The 24,704-nt window shown below is 40.9% G+C and overlaps 2 protein-coding genes across 8 annotated transcripts in view; one reads left to right on the top strand and one right to left on the bottom strand.

Moving 5' to 3' along the window:
• Window positions 1-7,385, bottom strand: part of LOC143287868 (cyclin-dependent kinase-like 4) — a 54,704-nt gene extending 47,319 nt beyond the window's left edge. For all 7 annotated transcript variants that reach the window (XM_076596105.1, XM_076596125.1, XM_076596110.1 and 4 more), the window contains exons 1-2: window positions 7,088-7,385; window positions 3,174-3,425 (exon numbers count right to left, since the gene is read on the bottom strand). In XM_076596105.1, the coding sequence (XP_076452220.1) occupies window positions 3,174-3,374 (201 nt within the window). In that variant the 5' untranslated portion in view covers window positions 3,375-3,425; window positions 7,088-7,385. The remainder of the gene's footprint in view (window positions 1-3,173; window positions 3,426-7,087) is intronic.
• Window positions 7,386-17,793: 10,408 nt separating this feature from the next.
• On the top strand, window positions 17,794-21,070 carry LOC143289412 (von Willebrand factor C domain-containing protein 2-like). Its single transcript, XM_076598403.1, has 2 exons — window positions 17,794-18,055; window positions 20,901-21,070. The coding sequence occupies exons 1-2, from the start codon at window positions 17,794-17,796 to the stop codon at window positions 21,068-21,070; spliced, it is 432 nt and encodes a 143-aa protein (XP_076454518.1).
• The last annotated feature ends 3,634 nt before the right edge of the window (window positions 21,071-24,704 follow it).

Here is a 24,704-nt window from a genome sequence, read left to right as displayed (position 1 = left end):
CAACACTGTCGCTGAGGGATTAATCAATCACCGCCCCAGATCTTTTTATCAGCCCATCAAACTGGGTATAATACACCCTTCCAGGGGTCCATGCCATTACTAACTAAAGACAAAGACAGACAGACAGACAGACAGACAGACTGCAGTCTTCTACCTAGTGTCTATCTGTGATTTAACAGTAACTTCCTCATCTGAGTTAGGAGATATGGGAATGTATGCTAGGAAATTGTCTGAGAGAAAGAAAACACTGATTGAGCCAGTGGATTATTTCTGTTTATCATACAATGTAGACAGCAGTCGTACTGAAGGTGCAAGGAAAAGATATTAAATATCATGACAGGTCTGTACAATGCACTTAATATGATAATAGCCCTAATTACAGAAAAAAGTGTGTGTGCATGTGTGTGTGTGTGTGTGTGTGTGTGTGTGTGTGTGTGTGTGTGTGTGTGTGTGTGTGTGTGTGTGTGTGTGTGTGTGTGTCTGTCTGTCTGTCTGTCTGTCTGTGTGATTATGTGCATGTATGAGTATAATCTGTATAGATCTGTGTCTGTATGCAATTTTCTGTGTGCATGCATGCATGTCAGTGCATGTATGTGCACATGTGTGTAGTGTGTGCATGATGTACATGTCTGAGTATAATAAGTATCTGTATCTGTGTGCATTATTTCTCTGTGTGTGTGTGTGTGTGTGTGTGTGTGTGTGTGTGTGTGTGTGTCTGTGTCTGTGTGTCTGTGTGTGGGTCTGTGGGTCTGTGTGTGGGTCTGTGGGTCTGTGTGTTTGTGTGTGTCTGTGTCTGCATCTGTGTGGCAGAGAGAGAGAAAGAGAGATTTAACTAAACTAAAAAAAATATAACTACTGTCCTTATATCAGTAAAATCTTAAAAGTAGATTTACAGATTATGATACTAGATTATTAAGAATTAATGAAAACACCTTCCCTTTTCTTTTCTTTAAAAAAAACCCAACTTATTGTTTACAATGCCAATGAGCAGTATGAACCGGCATTTAGCGCAACTTAAAAGAATGAACACTAGCTTTTAAAACAGTGACCTTACAGCTCATGCATTTCTGTGGTATACACAGTTTCCATGCAAGGCAAGCAGTGTGCAGTATCTTGTGTACAATCTGTCCCCTGACTATGGACTAAAGCAGTCTTGGTCCTGAAGTTCCAGGCCACAGAGGTGGGTAGGGTAACTAGTATAGCCAGGGGTGGGCATTAATCATTCACGGCTCCAACTGCTCAGTCACCCTTGTCAATGCACCGGTTGTGAGAATCTCCCCAGAGATCAATACAAAGGCAGCCATAATGCATTATTTCTTAGTGCCTGTAGGTTTTCAACAAGAAAAAAAGAAAAAAAAAAGAGATCTTGCCATTTCACTTCACACTCAGCAAAACACATTAAAAATGTTTTAGTCAGAATGACTCAGAAATGAGAACTGTGGGAAAAAAAATCATAAAGAACTGAAGTTCTGAACTGCAAAATATCAGAATGTCTGTCCAATTTGCTAATGACATTGAAACAACTTTTAAATGGGTAGATTTGTCAAAACATGTTACTATTAAAAATAACCTTTATCTGGTTTGATGTACATGCAATGTAAAGTGACCAGGTGCTATTTTCTGGAAAACTAGTGAAAGGAAATATGTTTCAAATCCTCTGCTAATTTTCTTTCTTCTGCATCTTGTTTAACTCTTCCTATCTCTCCCACAAATAATGCCCAGTTGCAATATCTATAAAAAATAAATAAATAATAAAGGGAAAAAATCTACAAAGTTTTCAAATTAAAAAAAAAATTCTTTACTGTAAATAACCATTCTGTTTTCATAAACATTTTGTCTGCAAAGAATGTGAACCAGTGCTAGCAACAGCATCAATACTCAACACCAGTGCCTGGTTACAAAGTAGCCCTCACTGTTTGGTCAAATCAGTGCCGAATTTCATCCTTACCAACTGCTCTCTTAGGAAAGAAAATGTTTCACCAGTACTGTTAACCAGCTCCCAGATTAGACAGACATCTTACAGACTTGATATATGTATATAAATATATATATATACACTCTGCGGCCGTTCAGCACATAAATGCCAGACCCACTTAACCTGCTGTAAGTACTGCTTGCACAGGTTGGTGACTGTGGGAAATAGCAGTGGTCACGCCTCATAACCCTCTATCAGGATCACTATTCACACAGATCAGAGTGGCACAGGACTGAGGGAGATTCAACAGAAAATACAATACATGGTATAATATACAATGATTTATGGGCAAAGCTGAAATCTATGTGTGGCTAACAACCTGAGTTTGTTTGCCCACTTGCAGAGCTGTGCACATGTTTTTATCTTACCACTGTACCAACCCAAAGCAAGATAGGGGAATGCGAGTGAAGAGGACCCAGGCAGTCAATTTGTGTGTGTGTGTGTGTGTGTGTGTGTGAGAGAGAGAGAGAGAGAGAGAGAGAGAGTGGATAAGTTTCTTCATGGCCCACTGTGGTCTATTTTTAATCTCTCACCACAATACCTGCCAAGTATTTTGTTTGCATCTTACCATCCCTCCAATCCAAACTCCCCTTATTTTGATGATACAATGAAGGTGGGTGGAGATAGTATAGGGGAGAGAGAGAGAGAGAGAGAGAGAGAGAGAGAGAGAGAGAGAGAGAGAGAGAGAGAGAGAGAAGATGGAGAAAATGAAGGTGAAAGGGCATCTCAAGAAACTCATGAGAATATTTCTTCAGAATACCATGGAACAGTCGCATGTCCAGTTATAGTTTTGATTGCTGAAGGGAGTGTCTATGCATGTGAACAAATCTGCATTTATTTACACTATAACTACAAACACATGCATAATATATATATATATATATATATATATGTGTGTGTGTGTGTGTGTGTGTGTGTGTGTGTGTGTATGTGTGTACACATATATATATCTATATATATATGTGTACACACATACACACACACACACACACATAGAGAGAGAGAGACAGAGGGGGGGGGAGAGATGTATATACATGGGATTCAAAACAGGGAAGAAAACCAATTCTTAAAAACAGGAACTTCACACTGTATTGTATACCAGGTATACCAGATTCAAAGAACCAGGTGCCTAAACCCACTGTTCTGGACAGAGCAGAAGAAATCAAAAACATGCATACAATGGTATTTCAGTACTCACCTTCAACATCTTGACTTCCCGCATGGCAATCTTTTTCACCATCCTGTCATCTTCACTTTCCAGAAACTTCTTGATGGCCACCAATTGTCCTGTGTCCTTGTGTCTACATTTGAGCACCATACCATAACTCCCCTCCCCAACCAAGCCGAGATTTTCATATTTCTCCATCCCTCCTTCTCCCCCTCCTCCCCTTTTCCGCATCCGGCTGTGTGCAGCTGCCAGCTGATCTCAGCACCGTTATGCCATAGTGTTCTGCAAGACAGAATGACAGAATGCATCATAATTGCTGAACTGTTTGATCCACGTAAGATATACCAAATATAAATTCACAGAAATTAGAATTCACTTGTTTGGCATTACAATAAGTGACAAACACAGCGACAAACAGAGAAAGTAAGAGACAGACAGGCAGATCCACATATAAAGTGTGGGTGAATGCTGGACTGAATATGTGAATACCAGAAGACTGAATTATAATTCACAATTATAGTCTTTGTATGACAAACAAAAACCACTTGGCAAATGGGCAACAGAAGCTAGAATAATATGTGGTAAATGAGAGGTTGAAAGGCAACAGAACTACTGATGGAATTTCATCACTGGTCAGTAATTACAGCCATGGCAATGATTGTCCATCCATGTGCCTACACTGCTTACTGGCTAATCATGGAATGGTTTATAATTATGGTGTCCTTAGAGTATATCATGATCAAATGACTTCTCCGAACTGGCATGGTAGTTGAGGCGGGAATGGGTTTTTTTTGCACAGACAGGGTAGACTTTGCTGTGGGTGAATGGAAGAATGTGGTCAGTAACATAAACAACAATAACAGAAACAAATCAACAAAGTTAGGTGAACACCAATCCCAAGCCAAAGTTGTAACCATCAGTCAATATTCTTTCTCTTTGAAAGTAAAGAATGACAGACGGTTCCCCTTGACTTCAAACCTATTTATTCATATCCTGACTTGGTGATAACACTATCACTGAAAATAATTCTTCTCTAAGTTTTATAAAACCTATATATATTACACACACACACACACACACACACACACACACACACACACACACACACACACACACACACACACACACATACAAACAGTGAGACAATAAGAGAGAATGAACAAACGAACGAACAAACGAATGATTTGTTCAATATAAGGCCATCGCCATATTTGAAGGGGTTAAACAAAAGTAAAGAAGATTTTCTACCTTATAATTACATAGTGTTATGATTTTTGTTAACATACAAACAACAAACAAACACAAAAGTATTGTGTGAACAAGTAAATATGGAGACTCCAACAAGAAAAAAAAAGAATAATCATCATTGCCTTCCTCTCTGACATCAAAAAATTCTATTGCATTCTCACACCTCTTCAAAGCTTTGTATGTATATATACATAGAGAGAGAAAGTTTTGTTATTATAGTTTCATTTTTTTATGACAAGAGCATTTGTAATGGAAACAGGTTCTGCCGATCATGATAAATGTGTGGTATAAATTTTGTTCTTAACTGTGAAGATAGTGGCAACATAATACAAAGTGAATTTCATCTTCAGTTTCTTCTTTACACAATGGATATATTTCATCTTTCTGATAACTGTATCGGGAACTATGTACAGCAATTTCCAACATCCCCATCTCTAAATTTTGTCAATGCATACCTCACATGCCTATTCATATTCAACAAGATATAAGGTTCGACACTGGGAAGTGTCTTAAATTTTCCATAAAAGTTAAACCTATCACTTGAATTAATCATAATGTGTTCTTCCCACTGTCGCCGTCTAACATCAATGAGTCTTTGCCTGAATGTCCAAACAAAAGTTTGCATGCATCCTACCCCCTGATATTCCCAAACATACAAGAACCCATTATCACATAGAACATTTCAAACTTTTGTTTCCCAGCTGGTTTTTCTTTTTTCGTCCAGTAACAACAATGATTTATAAGCTTTTGACGGTAATCTCTTTTCATCCATTTACAAGTACTAATCAGAACCAATATTTTATTGGTTATACTTCGAATAACAGCACTGATACAAATAGGAAACCTTCCAAGTTCTCTATACACTAAATCGTTTGGAGTTTTCATGCTGACGCCAAGGTATCTTTTTAATGCAAACAAATGTACTTTCTTGACCACTGACAAACAAGATTCAAGACCCCATAATTCAGCTCCACAGAGAGCTACTGGCTGTACCTGAGTATCAAACAATTCTATATATAAATTCAGTGAAGTATGTATTGTTAAGTTTATATAACTACTTAATACTGACAAAAGAGATCTTTTAGCCCTGCATGCCAGATCATCACAAGCAAACTTAAAACTGAGTTTCACTGAAAAATATATACCAAGGCATTTATATGAATTCACAACTTCCATCTCAGTACCATTATAATACCATTTCTCACAAGCAGCCAAAACACCACTGTTGTTACTTTTACTCAAATTCACTTTAGGCTTCAAATTTGAAGCCCCTCTGGCTAAACTGTTTAATTCAGACTGGAGGCCAACAACTGTTTCGGATAATAACAAAATATCATCAGCAAACGAAAATATGAAGAGCTCTACAAGACTGTTATCCAGTTTGGCACCATGCCAACCATTCTGAATTATTTCAAGAGCTAATTCATTTACAAACAGTGAAAATAACACAGGATTACAAACATCTCCCTGTTTTACACCACTTGTACAATTGATGTAATCTGTAAGTTTATCATCACACCTTACTCTAGCTTTAACAGTATCATACGTGCTTCTTATGTATTATATAACTTCCCATTTATACCATTTTTCTGAAGAATTGGCCATGGTAATTTTCTTGAACTGAATCAAATGCTTTCTCAAAATCTATAAAAGCTACGTATAATTTTCTGTTTGAACAAAATTGTTACTGAATAAGTGCTAATAATATTAACATGTGATCAATAGTAGAGTAATCTCTCTTAAAACCTGCCTGGTATTCCCCTGTAATATTATTCTGATCAACCCATTCTTGTAATATATTGTTTATTACAAAACTATAAAGTTTACTGCTAATACCACACAACGATATTCCTCTATAATTATTTGGATCATTCTTATTACGCTTCTTAAAAAGAGGAACCATGATACTCTCTGACCAGTAAGACTAAGAGAGAAAGACGAGATATATACATCAATGATAAACATGTATACTGTTCATGTGCAGCTATGTGTGTGTGTGTGTGTGTGTGTGTGTATTTCACCACATTGGAAATGTTCTGTCATACATGACCAGTTTTGACTTGTTGACCAACTCTGTCATGGTTGATGCATGCTGGGTATTTTTGTGCCTCGGATCCACTAAACACTGACATGGATTACACAATCATTAAGGTGCGTATTTGATTTTCTATGTGTGCATACATACATGAAGGGTGTTCAGGCACTAGCAGGTCTGCACATATTGTTGACCTGAGAGATTGGGAAAATTTCCACCCCTTTACCACCAGGCGCCGTTACCAAGATTTGAACACTGACCCTCAGACTGATAGTCCAACACTTTAACCACTCACACGATTGCACCCGTCATAAAGATATATTCTAAATAACAACAAATAAAATTATATAAGGCCTGAGTATGCACATTGCTTCCTTCTAACTCATTCATTATATATTTTTTTCATAAATTTCATTAAGATTCCAAAGTGTCTTTCACACACACACACACACACATGAAATTTCTGACTGAAACTATGGATGAAAATGAAACAAACAAACAAACAAACAAACAAAAAAAACACAACATTAATAACAACCGAAAAAAAAAATTCCTTAAAAATCAAGGACAACAACATGCACACGCATTTCAACTGTGTTTTTTTTAGAAAACGACAGAAAATTTGTGATTCATACTGAATAAATAAGGTCTTGATACTAACCAAAGTATATGCTGCAGCCGCGTATACAGACTTCAACTTCACGATACCAAAAGAGAAACTACACGATCACGGATCAGTCGTCTCTTAAAAAACATGGCCGATGAAACGATGCTGAAACGAGAATGTTTGTAAAGTCTTTTCACTTTACAGATGAAACCGAAAATTATTTCCTTCAAATGGTTAACTTTTAGGAAGTTTGGGTTTTCGTTTCTTTCACAAATTCATCCGCATTTTGTTCGAATCATTCTTATAATAATCCAAAACTGAGGGAAATCAGACACATTTTCACCTCACTTGTATCCACTGACAACAAATATTGACTTGCGCATTAGCAATATCCGCGCGTGCCAAGGTTTCCGGTCTCGGAAATCGTTCGGAGTTATCGCCAAAGCAGACGACAACAGGCCAATGACGCAGGCCTTTAATGAGCATTTCCACGTTTTAATTTCGTAAAAACAGACGGAAGTAGGCTACATCAAGCGTACGTATCAGTCTAACATACTTGTGCATGGATCAAGGTTTAACAGCCCGCGAAAGAAAGCACATAGGTAATATAAAACAAAAGTCATTAAGTTATGCACTCAGGCAGTGTTAACCTTCACCGTACTTGGTTATTTTCCCACTTATCCATATTTAGTGGGTCTCACAGACCCACACTCGCTAAAGAAGGAATCCAGAGCTTACCCCCTATTCATACATCGTGGGTCTGACAGACCCATACAAATTAATGTGGGCTTTTCCAACTTCAATAGACTGAGCAACACGTTCCTGTCATCAGATCTTTTCCCACCCCTCCTCCGGCCAATCAATAGCAGCCTCTGTATGTGTGTGTCTGTGTGTGGCAGCCTCTGTATGTGTGTGTGTGTATGTGTGGCAGCCTCTCTCTCTCTCTCTATATATATATATATATATATCTATTTGTGTGTGTGTGTGTGTGTGTGTATTTGTGTGCGTGCGCGAGCGTGTAAGTATACACGTCAGGAGAACTCTGTGCGCGCGCGCATGTGTGTGTGTGTTCGTGTGTGTGTAGAGGATGAGGTATGTGTGTGTTTGCATGTGTACTGTAGGAGCAACGGAATATTGGAATGTGCGGGTGTACACACACACACACACACACACACACACACGCACGCACGCACACGCACGCACGCACACACACACACACACACACACACACACATATATATATGTCATCGTCAGGAAAAGGGATAGGCAAGATGTACGTGTAACAAAGACCATGTGCGGCGCCGAGTGTTGGACAGACCATCGCCTTGTAGTCTCGAAGCTGAATATTCGAATCCAGCCCAAGAGACGCCCCCAAGGCCAGAAGGCTCCAAAACGGCTTAACATCGCTAAGCTGAAAAACATCACCATCAAACAGTCCTTTGTGGAGCTGCTGGAAGATCGTCTGGAATCCGCCTCTCTGGACAACCAGAATGTGGAGTCTGACTGGAGGACCCTGCGTGAGCTGATCTATAGTACAGCTTCAGAGACCCTGGGACCCATGACCAGAAAGCACAAAGACTGGTTTGATGAAAACTGTGATGAAATCAAGCAGCTTCTGGATGAGAAACGCCGTCTGCATCAAGCCTACCTGAGCAACCCAAAGTCCACATCAAAAAAGGATGCGTACGATGCCATCCGCAGGACTGTTCAGCAAAAGTTACGCCAGATGCAGGATAAGTGGCTGAGTGACATAGCTGATGAGATCCAGGGATATGCTGACAGGCACGATATGAAGAGGTTCTATGATGCCTTAAAAGAAGTCTACGGCCCCACATCCTCAGGATCATCCCCCCTCCTCAGTGCAGATGGGAATACCTTGATCACCGAGAAGGAGAAAATTATCGAACGCTGGGCTGAGCACTTCAACAGTGTCTTAAATCGCCCTTCCTTCATAAATGATGAAGCCATAGACCGTCTCCCACAAGTCCCCATCAACGAAACACTGGACGATCCGCCAACACCTCTTGAGACCCAGAAAGCAATCCATCTGCTATCCAGTGGCAAAGCACCTGGCTCAGACTCCATACCAGCAGAGGTCTACAACGATGGAGGCACTGTGCTGACTGAGAAGCTCCATCAGCTGTACTCACTCATGTGGAAAGAAGAGATGATCCCCCAGGATTTCAAAGATGCATCTATCATTCACTTGTACAAGCGAAAGGGGAACCGGCAAGCCTGTGATAACCATCGGGGCATTTCCTTGCTCTCCATCGCAGGCAAGATACTTGCCAGGATCCTACTAAACCGCCTCACAGCACACCTTGACCAAGGTCATTTGCCTGAGAGCCAATGTGGATTCCGGAAAGAACGCGGAACCACCGACATGGTGTTTGCTGCAAGGCAGCTGCAAGAGAAATGTCAGGAGCAAAATGCTGCTCTGTTCTCCACCTATGTCGACCTCACCAAGGCCTTCGACACCGTGAGTAGAGAGGGACTGTGGAAGATCATGGCCAAGTACGGATGCCCTACCAGCCGCCGTGGCGAAGTGGTTAGCGTCGTGGACTGACGGCTGGGAGGACGCGGGTTCGAATCCCAGCGGAGGTGGGTTTTTCGGCCCGTGGCCGGCTCCTACCCAGAGTTGAGTGTGCTGTGGGCTTAAATGGGGAGACTGGGACCACACAGTCGAGTGTCATCCACTTCAAGGATGCGTCTTTGGGTGTGTTGCTCTAATTACCTTACCAACACTGCAAGTGTCTGTATCTCTCGGGCCTGGTTAACGCCGGGATATCATTATGACAGGAAGCGTAGAGTACAGCCTTGTCACGCAGTCCCAAACCAAAATGGACCTCCATAGCAACATCGTCATCATCATCGTCATCCTCCTCCCCCTTCATCGTCATCAATATAAACAAAATTGTCTCAAAGTCTGTGACCTTTCATGCCCTGCTCTCATGGTGACCTCAGTTTCGATACCCCTCCACTTCCGTGCTTTGGGTGAGTCCTGTCAATGTCGTCAGTGTCGGCAGATTCATGGGGGGGCTGTTGTTTGAGGGACGTGGTGGCGGTCTCCACTCTGGGAGAGACGCTCGCTCAGTCTGGCTCCGCGACTAAGCCATTATTGTCGTTAGTAGGGGGCTTAGTAGGTGGTGTCCTAAGTACGTTAAAACAGAACAGGCACCACTGAACACCACTGAAGTGACTCAGCAGCAGTGCAGGGTCTCCTCTGGTGTGTGGCCTCCAGGCGACCTAACATCGATGGTTCCCTGTGGACTGCCGACGCTGGGACTGCGACGGACGAACCCGGGTGTGGCCGTGTATGGGGGAATCTAAATGAGCGGCGTGGGAGTAATGCCACTGAAACGGCGCAGATGATGGGGCAGCAAAACAAAAAAAACAAAAAAAACAAAAAAAAAATGTACGGATGCCCTCGGAAATTTATTTCCTTGGTCAGCCAATTCCATGAAGGCATGCAGGCTCGAGTCCAGGACAATGGCGAAACATCTGCTCCTTTTGCTGTCACAAATGGTGTCAAGCAAGGCTGCGTCCTGGCTCCAACGCTGTTCAGCCTCATGTTCTCTGCAATGCTTACTGATGCCTTCAGAGATGGCGATGTTGGAATCGACCTAAAGTATCGAACAGATGGCAAGCTAACTTGATGGCAATTAATAAACTTGATAATCATCAAAATATAACTTGCCTGAGGCAATGACACCGGTAGCCTGCTGTACTGTTGTGTTTTCCGTGAGAGCCGGATGCGATGTGCCAGCCAACTACAGAAGCAGTGAGGTAGCCTATGTGTCATCAGTCATGTACGCACAATCACTTCGTTCCACGTAGTACAAAGGGATTATTGGTTTGTTCCCTTCTTTTGCGAGTATGGGTCTGAGAGACCCACGAATTACGAATAAGGGTACTTAGTGTTTTCTCTTCTTTGGGGAGTATGGGTCTGTAAGACCCACAACGTAGGAATGCAGGTAAAAATTTTCACAATTACGTAACTGATTAACTAATCAGTTAAAGTGTACATTAATTTACTAAAATGATGCATATGTTGTGACAACAAAAGTCATGAAATTTCAAATTAATCGGACACCAAATATATTTTAAAGGCATTTTTTAAGGCAAAAATGGGTCTGTCAGACCCACAAAGTACGGTGAAGGTTAATCAGACCACAGACATCCCATATCACTGCTGGTACATTTTTCAAATAAAATTTAATTCATACCATGCCCATTTGCTGTTTTATTGCTTAACAGCAAATTACTTGAAATTAATACACGTATTAAGACAACAAATAGAAAAACTAAAGATCGATACGTTTTAATCAGTTTCAGTAGAGTAGCTCAAGGAGGCGTCACTGCGTTCGGACAAACTTCCATATACGCTACACCACATCTGCCAAGCAGATGCCTGACCAGCAGCGTAACCCAACGCGCTTAGTCAGGCCTTGAAAAAAAAGGTGAATAAATAATAGATAAGCGTACATAAATAAGTAAATAAATAAATAATTATAATATAAAAAAGGTAGTACTGAATAGTAATAATAATAAATAAATAAATGAATAAAACAACAATGATGATAAATAAGCAATTAAATGTAAAACATGAAGACATACATTCACACATACACCCACACATGCATAACAGATATGCACCAAACACTGCAGTTTCACAGACACACACACACACACACACACACACACATTACCCTGCCCCTCCTCTACCCCCCTCCTCCACACACTCATTTCTAGTTTTAACCAAAGAAAGGATCCCGGCATCAAAGGGAGATTTTTAACAATTATCAGTTAACGCTTTCTTCGTCGTAATACAGAATGAAAGCAGACATACAAATCCGCCGGGACTGAAGTCGTTCCGACCGATGTGAAAACGTTTAACTGTGCTAACGACAAGATAAGAATAGGCCTATACGGTCGATCCAGGGAGCGACTCGGAAGCTCACAAGCTCTTTCTGGACAACTGAGTCACACGCGGTTCACCATCCTTTATTCTGATATAAAAATCGAACTAACCACGCATGTATACCGGCCGTGGCAAAAGAGCCAATCGACTCTGACAAATGGGAAGGGGTTTGAGAGAGAGAGAGACTGAGAGAGAGAGAGAGTCAAACGCGGCCGATATCACTAAAAGAAAACGCAACGAAAGCATTCTCTGAATGAAAACGAAAGCATTCCGTCTCTCTCTCTCTCTCTCTCTCTCTCTCTCTCTCTCTCTCTCTCCCTCTCTCTCTCTCTCTCTCCCCTATTCCCATTATTGTATAACTTCAACCGTGGTCTCTGTCAACGTCAAATCAGTGCAGGAATCATGGCACATTCTCGATTTCTTTATTTTCCTCTGCATCTTCATCCCTTTTCTGATCCCCTCCTAATCCGCATCCAGCACGCACACACTCACACACTGACATGTGCAGTGCACACCGGCGGCGTATTCACACAACTGAAATGACTGACACACTGACTCACCACGTGCACCGCCGGGCACGTAAGGTACTCGCAGATCATGGCGTTGTACTGACGTGCATACTCATTATCACTAACTCCCGTCTCTTCCACCCTCAACATTATCCCACATACACGCGCTGAGTACGTGTCCACGCTTTAAAAACTATATATATATATACGTGTCCACGCTTTACAAACAATATATATATATATATAAAATACTTTTTCTATATGACAGAGAGTGACGGTCACAGACGATGGGAGGTAAGTTTATTCCACAAACCTGAGAACAGACACGAGTATTTCCCCTTCCTAGGACATTGGCAACAGACGACTCGGAAAGGCAGACGACACATCATTTGCCTGGTATCGATCTGATTCCTTTGAACGACACATTAACATGACAACACACACACACACACACACACACACACACACACACACACACACACACACACACAAACTGCTGACACACACACACACACACACACACAGTGACTGGCACGCACGCACTCCCCCCCCCTCCGTCTCCTCCCCCCACACCCCCCACGTACACACACACACACACACACACACACACACACACCGGCTGCCGGACAAGGTCCCGTATCGAAAGATAATTTGTGCCTAGATAATTAACCACCATCACCACCGTCGCTAACCCTTATTTCCACATACACAAACAGGAAGGCCTACGAATGACTGTCATAGAGATAAGTCATCACATTCAATGATAGTATCTGACCTTTGAATTACGCCTGATCTTAGTAGAAATGCCTTATAGTCCAGGACAGATACAAAAATGGTCAAAATGTCTGCAACAAAACCGTTCTTTTCACGAAAAAATAGAATAAATCGTACTGATCACGCTGATATAAACTTGACCGCTGTAGGTGGACGGGAACATATTTAGATTTTGGTTTTTAATAATTATTTGTTACACTTCTGGCCATGAGAGAGCGCCTTACAAAGATCCGCAAGGCATGAGCAAGCCAGAGTTACGCAAGCGCGGTATAAGGGGTCGCCAGAGGAAAGCGTTTAGCGCGGTACAGTACTTGTGGCTGACAGCTGCCGCGCTGATGCTGTCCTATACCTCCGTTAGCAGGTCACTGCGGCAGATGACAGATACCGTACAGAAAATAAGAGAACTCTTTGGGGTCAAAAGGAAACAAACATTTTAACTTTCATCTATTATATACTAAATTGGTAGAAAACGCAAATTTGCTTTTATAAATGTTTTACAGTTTCTTACCAGTCCTGACATTTCATAAAGAATGAAATCGGTATTATACCTACTGCAAAGGTGAATTTATGAAGGCAGCACGGGATCATTTTGTTCGTAAGAACAATTATGTTGACATTTTACGCAATGCACAACTTGGAAATACTTCATGCTCTGCTTAATGACGTGTAGTATATGAATATCTCAGTACCTGTTAACCAGGTTTGTTTCAATGAACATTGTCGGAGCACTGTCCAAACAATTAATTCAGAAAACATGGAAGGCAGATGATGGCAAAATCTTGATGTAAAAAGAACGGTATGAAATATATATTTTTCTTTGGAAATGAAGCGGTATTTGCAAATGTGACTCACGAACCCTGTCGCAGTAGACACGTCAGTTTAGCGTGGGAAAGAAAATGTATCTGGCTGGAGTATGAAGGTGGCAAAATGAAGTGCATCAGATAGTCATGAAGAGCAAAGACTGCCTGGAAAATGAAAATGGGTCAGTCTCCAGAGCTTTGTTGGAAATGGGCTCTCTCAGTCTGATTCAGTATAAACATGTGTTTACAATGATTATTCAAATGTTTCACATATTATCAGGATTACAATTCATTAGAGAAATGTCTGCAACAATTTTGTGAGAATATGGTTTGTTCTTGTGTCTTAAATGTGTTGAAAATTATTAAAAACATCCACAATTTCGGCAAAGTGTCTGAACATGAAGTGGTCAGAAACAAATAAGTACAAACCTGATTAAAATCCAGTACATACAGACCTGATCTATATTCATTCGTTGTGATAATTAACCATTCATCATCAGTAAAAATGGTACATTAAGTTTGAAATATTACGCCAAAAACCCGCGTGACAGACGTAAACAACCCGTTCCTCTTGACGTATTTTTATTCATTCAAAGGCAAGCTCATTCATGAATACACTACACGTTCTTTACTTGCAACAGGTGGTCAACACATTTATCTTCTGCAGCACATACACTCATTTTCTGAAACAAAAGTCTATTCAACTATTTAAATGCAATTGACGTCGCATATTAATTTTTAGTTCCGCTTTTCTGTGTTACTTCTGTGCATGTAAACCACCCAATAAAAATATACAAAACAAAATTAGAACTGTTTCCACATAAATCATGCGGATTCATCGCTGGACAGCGTAAATCGGTTTGACAAACACCCTTCAATCGTCGGCGTTTGAACACAGATTTAGAGAATGTGTTGTTTCCGACAGCGTGTGAGATGTACATATGTTACACGGAAATCTCCGATATGTTCATTCGCACCCCGTGGTTGCTATATTTAAAAAAAACACCAACAACAACCTGTGTATGTTAATTTCGTCGTTGTTATGGTTTGTACATTTATCTCTGATCCGATTAAGTTTAGACACAATCACTGTTTCTGACACATGGCGAGATGCGGTAATATTCGGATACTGGCGTAAGATTTCGAACCAAGTCAATGCATGTAGTTCAGTAAGACTGTTTTCATTTGAAGACATGTTGCATCAAAAGTTCCAAACAACAAAGTTCAAAGTAGAAAATCACCCCCTTATATTACCTTGATTTTGGCTTTTGCTGCCTGGTGAAGTTTTATCATGAAATGATGTAGTTTATCAGTTCACAAGACAGACGAAGTGTGGAACGAAAAAAATTGTTGTATCCGAAACATGTCAGTCCCTACACGCTTATTGTTTTGCAAAATTTGATTAGAACAGCCACGTTTTACATCACACAAGTTCTGAAAAACCAAAGTATACATTGATTGTGAATGAATTTCTTAAAATTAATTAAGTTTGAAGCATTTCACGTTTAGTAGTGCTTGAGATGAAGTCAGGTGTCACATTCGGACACGGAACACATGTTCTTTGGTTCTGCTTTACGCAGATAATAAAATTCCTTATTTTTAGTCCTTGTTTGTTGTTGATATTGTTGTTGTTGTTTGGTATGGTTTTTTTTCTCAAAGTCTTACTTTTATTACATTTTGTTTTTCTGCAATCCTACATATTTGTTCACTGTGAGGACAACGCTAATCAGTTTTCTGTTGATTGACCGAATAGAAAGATACAAAGAATCCGGTGTTTTGATCACAATTCTTCAGATAAAAAGGAAAACTTTTGTCAAGTGATGTAAATAATACAATTCCCATTTCATAATTAGATGAACGGTAGTGCTTTAAACAGTTAAACCCTGGGGAGAATTGATGTGAAAATGGAGTGCCTGCAGTGTTTCTGAAAAATAAAATCATCCAGGGTGGGGGAGTTAGTTTAGGTATTTTGGGTTCCATGTTACATATGTCATAAGGTTTTAGGTAATCATTAATAACATACATAATTTTGCACAGGCTTTGTATGAATGCATTGCACTGGCTAAGGATCGCATGATAGATTCATTACTATCATTATTATAAATCCAGTAATTCAAACATCTGCGTCGGGAAAGTTAGTTTAGGTAACTTGGATTCAATGTTACACGTGTTACAACAAAGTTTTACATAATCATTGATAAACTTTATGATCCATTGTTATCATTATGATTATTATTTATATCCCACGCTAAATCGACGTCTACTGCGCCAGGGTTCGTGAGTCACATTTGCAAATACCGGTTCATTTCCAAAGAAAAATATGTATTTCATACCGTTCTTTTCACATCAAGACATAATGTTCAATTTTGCCATCATCTGCCCTCCATACTTTCCCAGTTTATTGTCTAGACAGAGCGCCGATAATGTTCATTGAAACCGAACCAGGTTAACACATATTTAGATATTTATATTCTACACGTTAATAAGCGGAGCATGCAGTATATCAAAGTTGAGCATTGCGTAAAATATCAACAAAATTGTACTTACGAACTAAATGATCCCGTGCTGCCTTCGTAAACTCACCTTTGCAGTTGGTATAATACCGATTTCATTCTTTATGATACGTCATGAATGGTAGGAAAATGGAAAACATTCATTCATAAAAGCGGATTTGCGTCTTCTACCACTTTAGTATAAAATACATGAAATTGAAAATGTTTGTTTCCTTTTGACCCCAAAGAGCTCTGTTCCTAGCTTACTGTTCAGAATCAGTTGTCTGCCGCAGTGACCTGCTCACAGATCAGCGTCAGCGCGGCAGCAGTCAGTCACATGTACTGTACCGCGCTGAACGCTTTCCTCTGGCGACCCCTTATACCGCGCTAGCGTAACCTTCGCCTGTGCTTGCCTTGCGACTCTTTGTAAGGCGCTCTCACACAGGCAGAAGTAATAAAAATATTCGATTTTGGACATTAAAAATCAAAATCTACTTCTGTTCCCGCCCCCCTATAGTGATTTATTCTATTTTATCGTAAAAAGAACGGTTTTGTTGCAGACATTTTGACCTAACGCAAATTTTAATCTAAATTCCCTGGCCTATTAAACGATGATACCAATACAAACGGCATTTTGAAATTTATGTCTTCTAAAATTCCTTTTCGTACCTATGATTTTATCCATCTGACTTGTAAAGAAGCTGTACCACTTTCAGCATGACTTTTTTACGAGTTGTTTTCAAGGGAACAACGTAACAGCGCCAACCCCCAACCTCCACCTGAAGCCCCCGGGCTGCCCCCTCTCTCTTTCTCTTTCTATCTCTCTCTCTCTCTCTCATTTCTGTTGATGTTGCCATTTTTATTTATCGTTTCTTCCGCTTCAGAGTTTCAAAAAGATTTTCTTCAGAATTTCTGTAGACTTAAACGTTTTTATGTTGAATTAAAGAGCATGGCGAAACAACTTGAATCTTGTACTGCCCTTCACGTCATTTTTGTGTGCAAGTTTTTCTTGCACTGGCAGGCTGGTGACCATGGCTTTACATTTCCTGTGCTCATAAGTTCTTGAGTTCTCCCATTCTCTTTGAGCCAACTTTTTTTGGGAAAACAAATCACATCTTTCACACACAGCTGCATGCTGATAGTGTCAGTGTCGAGCCAAGAGGCTTAATAAAACGGGGGCCGAGAGCAACAGCAGCCCTGTCTTCTTATCTTCATCGCCCTGCAACCTGCCTGTTTCCACACAACTTCCAGCCAACGCTACAGAATGAAGGCGGCGGTGCTGTTCTCTGCTATCTGTCTCTTCTTCGCGGTCGTCGAGTCTTCGACGATTCCTCTAGCGACTAAACCTTCTGGGTGCATGTATCAGGGCAAGTGGTACCCGGAGGGAGAGTTCAAGCCCGATCCTTGCAGCCCTTGCCACTGTTTCGAGGGCAGAGCGGTCTGTGCCATTGTGGACTGCTTCTTCCCCGCTCCCTGTGTGGACGCTGTCCGAGACCCTGACCAGTGCTGCCCTGTCTGCCCTAACGGTATTTTTATTCATTTTTTAATTGTTTTTAAATCTCAGTCCAAAGCTGACCAAAACAGGCAACCAAGCAACCACTTAACCAACTACCAAGCAAGCATAAGAGAAGGAATGAAGTCAGCACAGCAAGCATCCAGCCAAGCATTAGAGAACAAACCAAGCAACAAAGCATCAGAGAATCAAGGAAGTGAACTGACGATTGGGAGGACGCGGGTTTGATTCTCAGGGGAGATGTTTGTTTTTTTTTCCAGCTCGAGGCCAGCTCCATCTCAAAAGTTAAATGTGCCATTGGGTTTAAATGGGAAGGGTGGGACCACACTGTCGACTATCATCCGCTTTACGGATGCGTCTTTGGGTGTGTTGTTCAGATTTCCTGATCAACACTACAAGTGTCTGTATGTCTCGGGCCTGGTCAACGCCAGGATACCCTTTTGAAACGAAGCGTTGAGTAAAGCCTTGTCATATAGTCCCAAACCTAATTGGACCTCTATAGTGACATCGTCATCATTACCATCCTCCTCCTTTATCATCAGTAATAATGATAAAAGAATGTCCCAAAGTTTGTGGCATGTCATGCCCTGCTCTCATGGTGACCTCAGTTTCGATCCCACTCCACTTCTATGGTTGGGATGGGTCCTGTCAAGGTCCACGGTGTCAGCGGATTCATGGGGTGGCTGTGTTTTGGGGGATGAGGTAGGGGTGTCCATTCTGTAGGGGACGCTCACTCATTCTGGCTCCGCGACTGAGCTATTATCGTCGTCAGTAGGGCCGCAGTAGGTGGTGACCAAGATAAGTAAAACTAGAACAGGCACTAATGAACACCACCGAAGTGACACAGCAGCAGTGCAGGGTCTCATCTGGGTTGTGACATCCTGGCGAATCAACATCGATAGTTCCTTGAGGACTGCCGACGCTGGGACTGCGAAAGATGATCCCTGGTGTGTGGCTGCGTATGGAGGACTGAGAATGAACGGCGTGGATGGTGGGAGAAATGCCACTGAAAAGGTGCAGATGATGGACACACACACACACACACACACACACACACACACACACACACACACACACACACACACACACACGAGCGGAACAATCAAGCATCCAAGGAAGGGTTTGGCCAAAAAACATGGTGACCACTCCAGGCACGCAGACATTCAAACATCACTTTCTGTGGACTTGACATCGATATTAGACAACCGCTGTATTTCAGCAAGCGGCGGACTGTAGTGTCATGACACCACCCATCTCATCATTCAGAGACTTTGAAGCTGACACTGACACACGTTTACGAATCAGGCTTCAAACCCATTTCAATGGGGTTTACTATTGACATATCCCTGAATTGTTACACGAAAATGAAAATATATTTATCAAATTTACAGGAATGGACAACGGTGGGTTTTTTTGTTTTTTTTGTTTTTTGTTTTTGTTTTTTTGTTTGTTTGGGTTTTTTATCATCGTTTCTATTTGCCGTTTCCGTTTTGAATGTCTGCCTCTCTATTGTTTTGTATGCCTTGATATGCATTCAGATTCAAAGGTCTGAGCTAAATGACAAACAGCACCTAGCAGACCCTAAAAATGCAGATCATGATTTTCGAAGTATACGATCGAAATTGCCATAACTCTGTCAATACTTAGACCATAAAATCAGCATAGTTTGGACACGCATAATCATAATCATGTGAATTTCAGTGTCAAGCATGTTACTACAGAGTGGACAATTTCTGTTTAAAAACTTTTTTTTTTTTTACCATCTCAGTTGCATGCAGGTCATGAAGCACCTTTCTTTTCCCCTTTTTTTTCTTTTCTGGCGCATCAGCTTGTCTTCTACACTGGTGGGCTTTCCAACGCAATTTTACAGATAGCATGTTTGTGTGCTTTTTAAGTATGGACACTGTACTTGATATTCTCTTTCAATGTACAATAAATGTGATGATAATGTATGGGCTTTTTAATGATCTGGTGTATTAACCAGTGTGTGTCCTTACTGTACACTAACATACATTTGCACATTCTCTATAATTAACATCTATAACATATGTGCCATACAATGCATACGATTAACGACTGTGTTCGTTCAAGTTCATTTGCTACGACAATTTTGTTCTTTATAGTTGATTAGTGCAAGCATTCAGTAAATAGTCATTAACTATATTTCCCTTAATGTCGCAACAATTCTTTTAAGATCCATGCTGTATCACAATTAGGATATATTGACTTCTAATATTAAACTGACGGTCTGTTTGTTTGTGTGTTTTTTTTTGTTTTTTTTTAGCAATATTCACAAACATTTTACCTATCAAAATGATATGATTTATTCTAACAAGATCGTGGTGGCAAAAATGATAATTTTGATTTCTAAATGATAGATTTGCTGAAAATGATTTGACACACTTACCGATTGTTCTAAGTATCAAAATTTCTGTAAATTTTCTATATCTGAGTTTCTCTCTGTCTGTCTGTCTCTGTCTGTCTGTCTATCTGTCTGTCTCCCTCTCTCTCATTGTATCTACACAAAGCATTTCAGTTACAAGAGACTGTTGTGTCTTCATTTCTGTGATGCTTGTCCAATTGCACTTTGGATTGAACAAAAAAAGTTGTCTTTCTTCATAAGGGGATAAGGCCCTTATGAATAATATATATATATATATATATATATATATATATATATCAGCACTTTTTGTTGTTGTTGCTCTTTTGATTGAACGAGAAGACTTCTTTCGACGATGGAAACAAAGTGGTTCCATGACCTATTTGCTACGACAAAAATATATGGAAAACTACAACCTTCCTTAGCCTTCAGCTGCAAGTTATCATCATCAACCCTCTTCATGGTTTCCATCCAAAAGGTCCCAACTGCCGCGCGCCCGACGGACAGGTGATTACAGCCGGTCAACACGTGCAGATAAACGAGGACACCACGTGCAGCTGTCCTCAGAACCACGGAGGCTTCGGGAGCTTCAACGCGGCCCTCTGTCTCACAAAGGTGCACCCCGTCACTGCCCAGGTGGTCAACTAAAGCGCGGTGGCTCTGAATAAATAAAGTTGCAGAATAAAATCCAGTTGTTGAGTCATATAAAACACACCAGTCCAGAAGAACTGACAGACTGGTTTGGCGATGTGTGTGTGTGTGTGTGTGTGTGTGTCTTTGGGAATGTCCAAACAGCGTATTCTCTCGGAGAGTCAATTACTTGAAGCAATCCCAGACAATGATAGACATGTTTCTGTGCATCAAAAAAGTGCATATATATATATATATATATATATATATATATATATATATATATATATATATATATATATATATATATGAGAGGGAGAGGGGGGAGAGAAGTTGTAACATGCAACAATCCTCTTTCTCATATTTACCTGATTTCTTTCTCTTGTTTTCCCCGTTTAAGGAGAAGAAAAAAAAAAAAGCTCCCCCCCCCCCCCCTCTTTTAAAAAAAAATTTTTTTTTACCTCGCCATGTAAGCAATCATATCTCCGCATACCTCAATACCATTTTCTTACAGAAAAAAAAGTCACCGTCAAAAGAAAATGAAGGTCATCGTCAAGTGAGGTCGACAAGGGGGCTAACTGAAAACTCGGGGATGGAGGAGCCCTGCGGTCTAGAACTGACTGACCCTTATCTCATGAAGCTCGGGGTCAGTTTCTGTTCACCTTTTCCCGACATTGCCAGTGGCATGTCAAAGACAGCAGCAGGGCAATGGGTCAGCAATTATGATAATTATGTTGCGAGGGGGTCGGTGGAAGACTAATAATCATTATATAATTAAGACGTTTCGTGGGCGCTGTGGTCTCGGTCAAACTGTCTGATATGACCCTTTGCAGTTCCTTGACGAAGTGAAATATTCGCACAATACCGAGACCTTTTTGTTGCAAGTGCCAACCGCACCACTTTAAAACGTCCATTCAAATAAGCGGAATCACAACTACGAATAAACATGACATGACCATAACTTAAGATAAACATCAAATCAGACGAAATTACATGAAATAGAAAAAAAAAAAGAAGAAAATAATATGACCCAAAGAAAGCCAAAGAAAAGTCTCGTCATGTAAGTATAGTTTCACACTAAAAAATGGATCTCCAAAAGACAATTGTTTACATCATCATCATCATTCTCATTAATGACCGTAAGTCCCTTCAGAGCTTGCTCTCGCGGTGACCTCAGTCACGATAAGTCTTGCTCTCACGGTGACCTCAGTCACCATAAGTCCCTTCACAACTTGCTCTCAAGGTGACCTTAATCACCATAAGCCCCTTCACAACTTGCTCTCAAGGTGACCCCAATCACCATAAGTCCCTTCACAACTTGCTCTCACGGTGACCTTAATCACCATAAGTCCCTTCACAACTTGCTCTCACGGTGACCTCAGTTTCGATTCCTTCAGCACCCACATGCCGATCGGTGTTTGCACAGACCCCAAGTGGACAAGGAGGAGTGATGGCCAAGCGCACCACCGTGGGATTCACACAAAATAATAAACACTTGGAGGCGTAAAAAAACAAAAGAAATGAAACTTTATTTAACAACACTGCAAACAACACGAGACAACAGCCTAACTTTGAGAACATAAAAGAGAGAAAAATATGCAAGGAAAAAGATAGAGTACACGAAATGTTAGGAACATTGAAAAACGAAGAAAAGGAAGTAACTTACTCGCACTCGCGTAAACGTTCATACATGCACATCCCCACAATCACCAACTGCACGTGCATCACAAACGCTACATCCAACAGAAGCAACGCAAACACACACAAGACAAATGTATCCAGTTACCCTTGTGACAGTGTCTGTGAGCTTTGAGAGGAGGAATTTTGTTTAATGTCCCATCACACATGTTGGTGAATGTAGACATTTTGTTAAAGTTGACGAATTCGACGAGTACGTATGCAAAGGCAGAAAACATCAATGAAAATCACCGACGGGTGTTGTGGCCGAATTGTTAGTGCTGGTTCTCGCTCAATTACCCGAGTTTGATCCCCGATTTTGGCGCAACAGAGTGCCCCCAACCCCACCCCCACACCCTACGTGTGTATACGTGCATATGATGAAATAGACATGTATCCTGTAATCCGTATCAACGTTCTGATGGTTGTGGGAAAGATGAACATACCCAACATGCACACCCCCGGAAGCGGAGGTATGGCTGCCTACATGGCGAGGTAAAAACAGTCACACACGTAAAAGCCCATTCGAACATACGAGTGAACATGGGAGTTGCAGCCCACGAATGCAGAAGCAGAACACTACCGAAGTGACTAAGCGGTAGTGTAGAGTCTTATCTGGTGAGTAGCTTTCTGGCGGGCTGATATTGATAACTTCCTCTGCGGCAGAACTGACCTGAACTAGCTTACATGGATACGGACGACATAAAGCTGTACATTATCAGAGTGAGTACGGATGATTTGGCACAGAAATGTGAGAAAAATATTCTCAGGTCTATAGCTTGGGTTTAAATTCCTGTAACCGACAACCGAACTGCATGACAAGTAAACCTATTTCCATGTACACAGCACTTCTCAATGCACATCACCATGATGTTATTTCTTTTCTACACAAGGCCTTTTTATTCTTGCACATTTACGCATTACGAACACATGCACAAAAACCCGCGTGCTCTCTCTCTCTCTCTCTCTCTCTCTCTCTCTCTCTCCCCCCCCCCTCTCTCTCTCTCTCTCTCTTTCTCACGTCTCACGAAGGGGTTGTAGGAATCGAGTAGGTGGGTCGCTGTGCGAAAAAAGGCACAATTGGTATTTACAATGCTATAGGATTTCGTATTCCATTTTCGTTACCAGAGGATTATTCTCTTCTAGAGAGAACCTTTCATGCAGAACCATGTCAACAGACTGAAACTGGGGCCTCACCTTGTCAGAGAAAATGCTAACTGCATCTCGCACAAAATGGCAAAATTGATCGTATGTTTTCTTCCAAAACAAAAGGACATTGCAACTGCAGAAGGTTAACCAGTCTAATATTCAGACTTCGATCGGATGCTATAAAAAACACAAAATTTACTTCTTAAGTGACTGGCATTTGTGGTAATGCAATTACCCCCTTTTACATTATCTGCGAATATGAACAACATTTCTACCACATTTATTTTGGGGAAGTGCTGGAAATTTGAGCATGTTGGAAACATGAGCAACCCATTTGTTCCAGCAATCCAACAGCAAGTGTCGTACTTTGATGCTAAGAGCAGGAATGTATAACCTTCTTTCTGTGTTTGTTCCACGTCAGAAATTTCCTGTCGATTCTTTGGCGGGAAATCACTTTAAACCCATTTTTCATGAATTTCACCTCTAATGAAAAATTTAGTTCTGAGAATAGTTGAAGCCTTTGCTGCATTTCTGAAATTGATGAAGAACTGTTGTTATCCACGAACAAAGAAACTTTTTTTTTTTTTTTTTATCAATCTAAGAAGCCATGCTGTTGTTCAACGCCAAACGCACGTGTTAATTGTTTTGGTGGTATGATGAAACACAAAATAAGAACACTGATGCAAACTTTGGCACATCGGTTGTTAGTAACTTGGGCAGGGTGTTCAGACGTAAGCGTGTTTGTGCGTCTTTGTGTGTACAAGATATTACATGACAGATGATATTAACAATAACAAGTCCAGTACGGCAGTAGTCTTGCGGTTTG

The sequence above is a fragment of the Babylonia areolata genome, chromosome 1, assembly GCF_041734735.1.
Source record: "Babylonia areolata isolate BAREFJ2019XMU chromosome 1, ASM4173473v1, whole genome shotgun sequence".
Classification (NCBI taxonomy): Eukaryota; Metazoa; Mollusca; class Gastropoda; order Neogastropoda; family Buccinidae; genus Babylonia; species Babylonia areolata.
This window is presented reverse-complemented; position numbering and strand designations above follow the sequence as displayed.

Excerpts from the sequence above, each read along its gene's own strand:
- LOC143289412 (XM_076598403.1), top strand. The coding sequence starts at position 17,794 with ATGAAGGCGGCGGTGCTGTTCTCTGCTATCTGTCTCTTCTTCGCGGTC. Across the intron at positions 18,056-20,900 it reads CTGCCCTGTCTGCCCTAACG|GTCCCAACTGCCGCGCGCCC; the intron begins GTATTTTTATTC and ends TCCATCCAAAAG.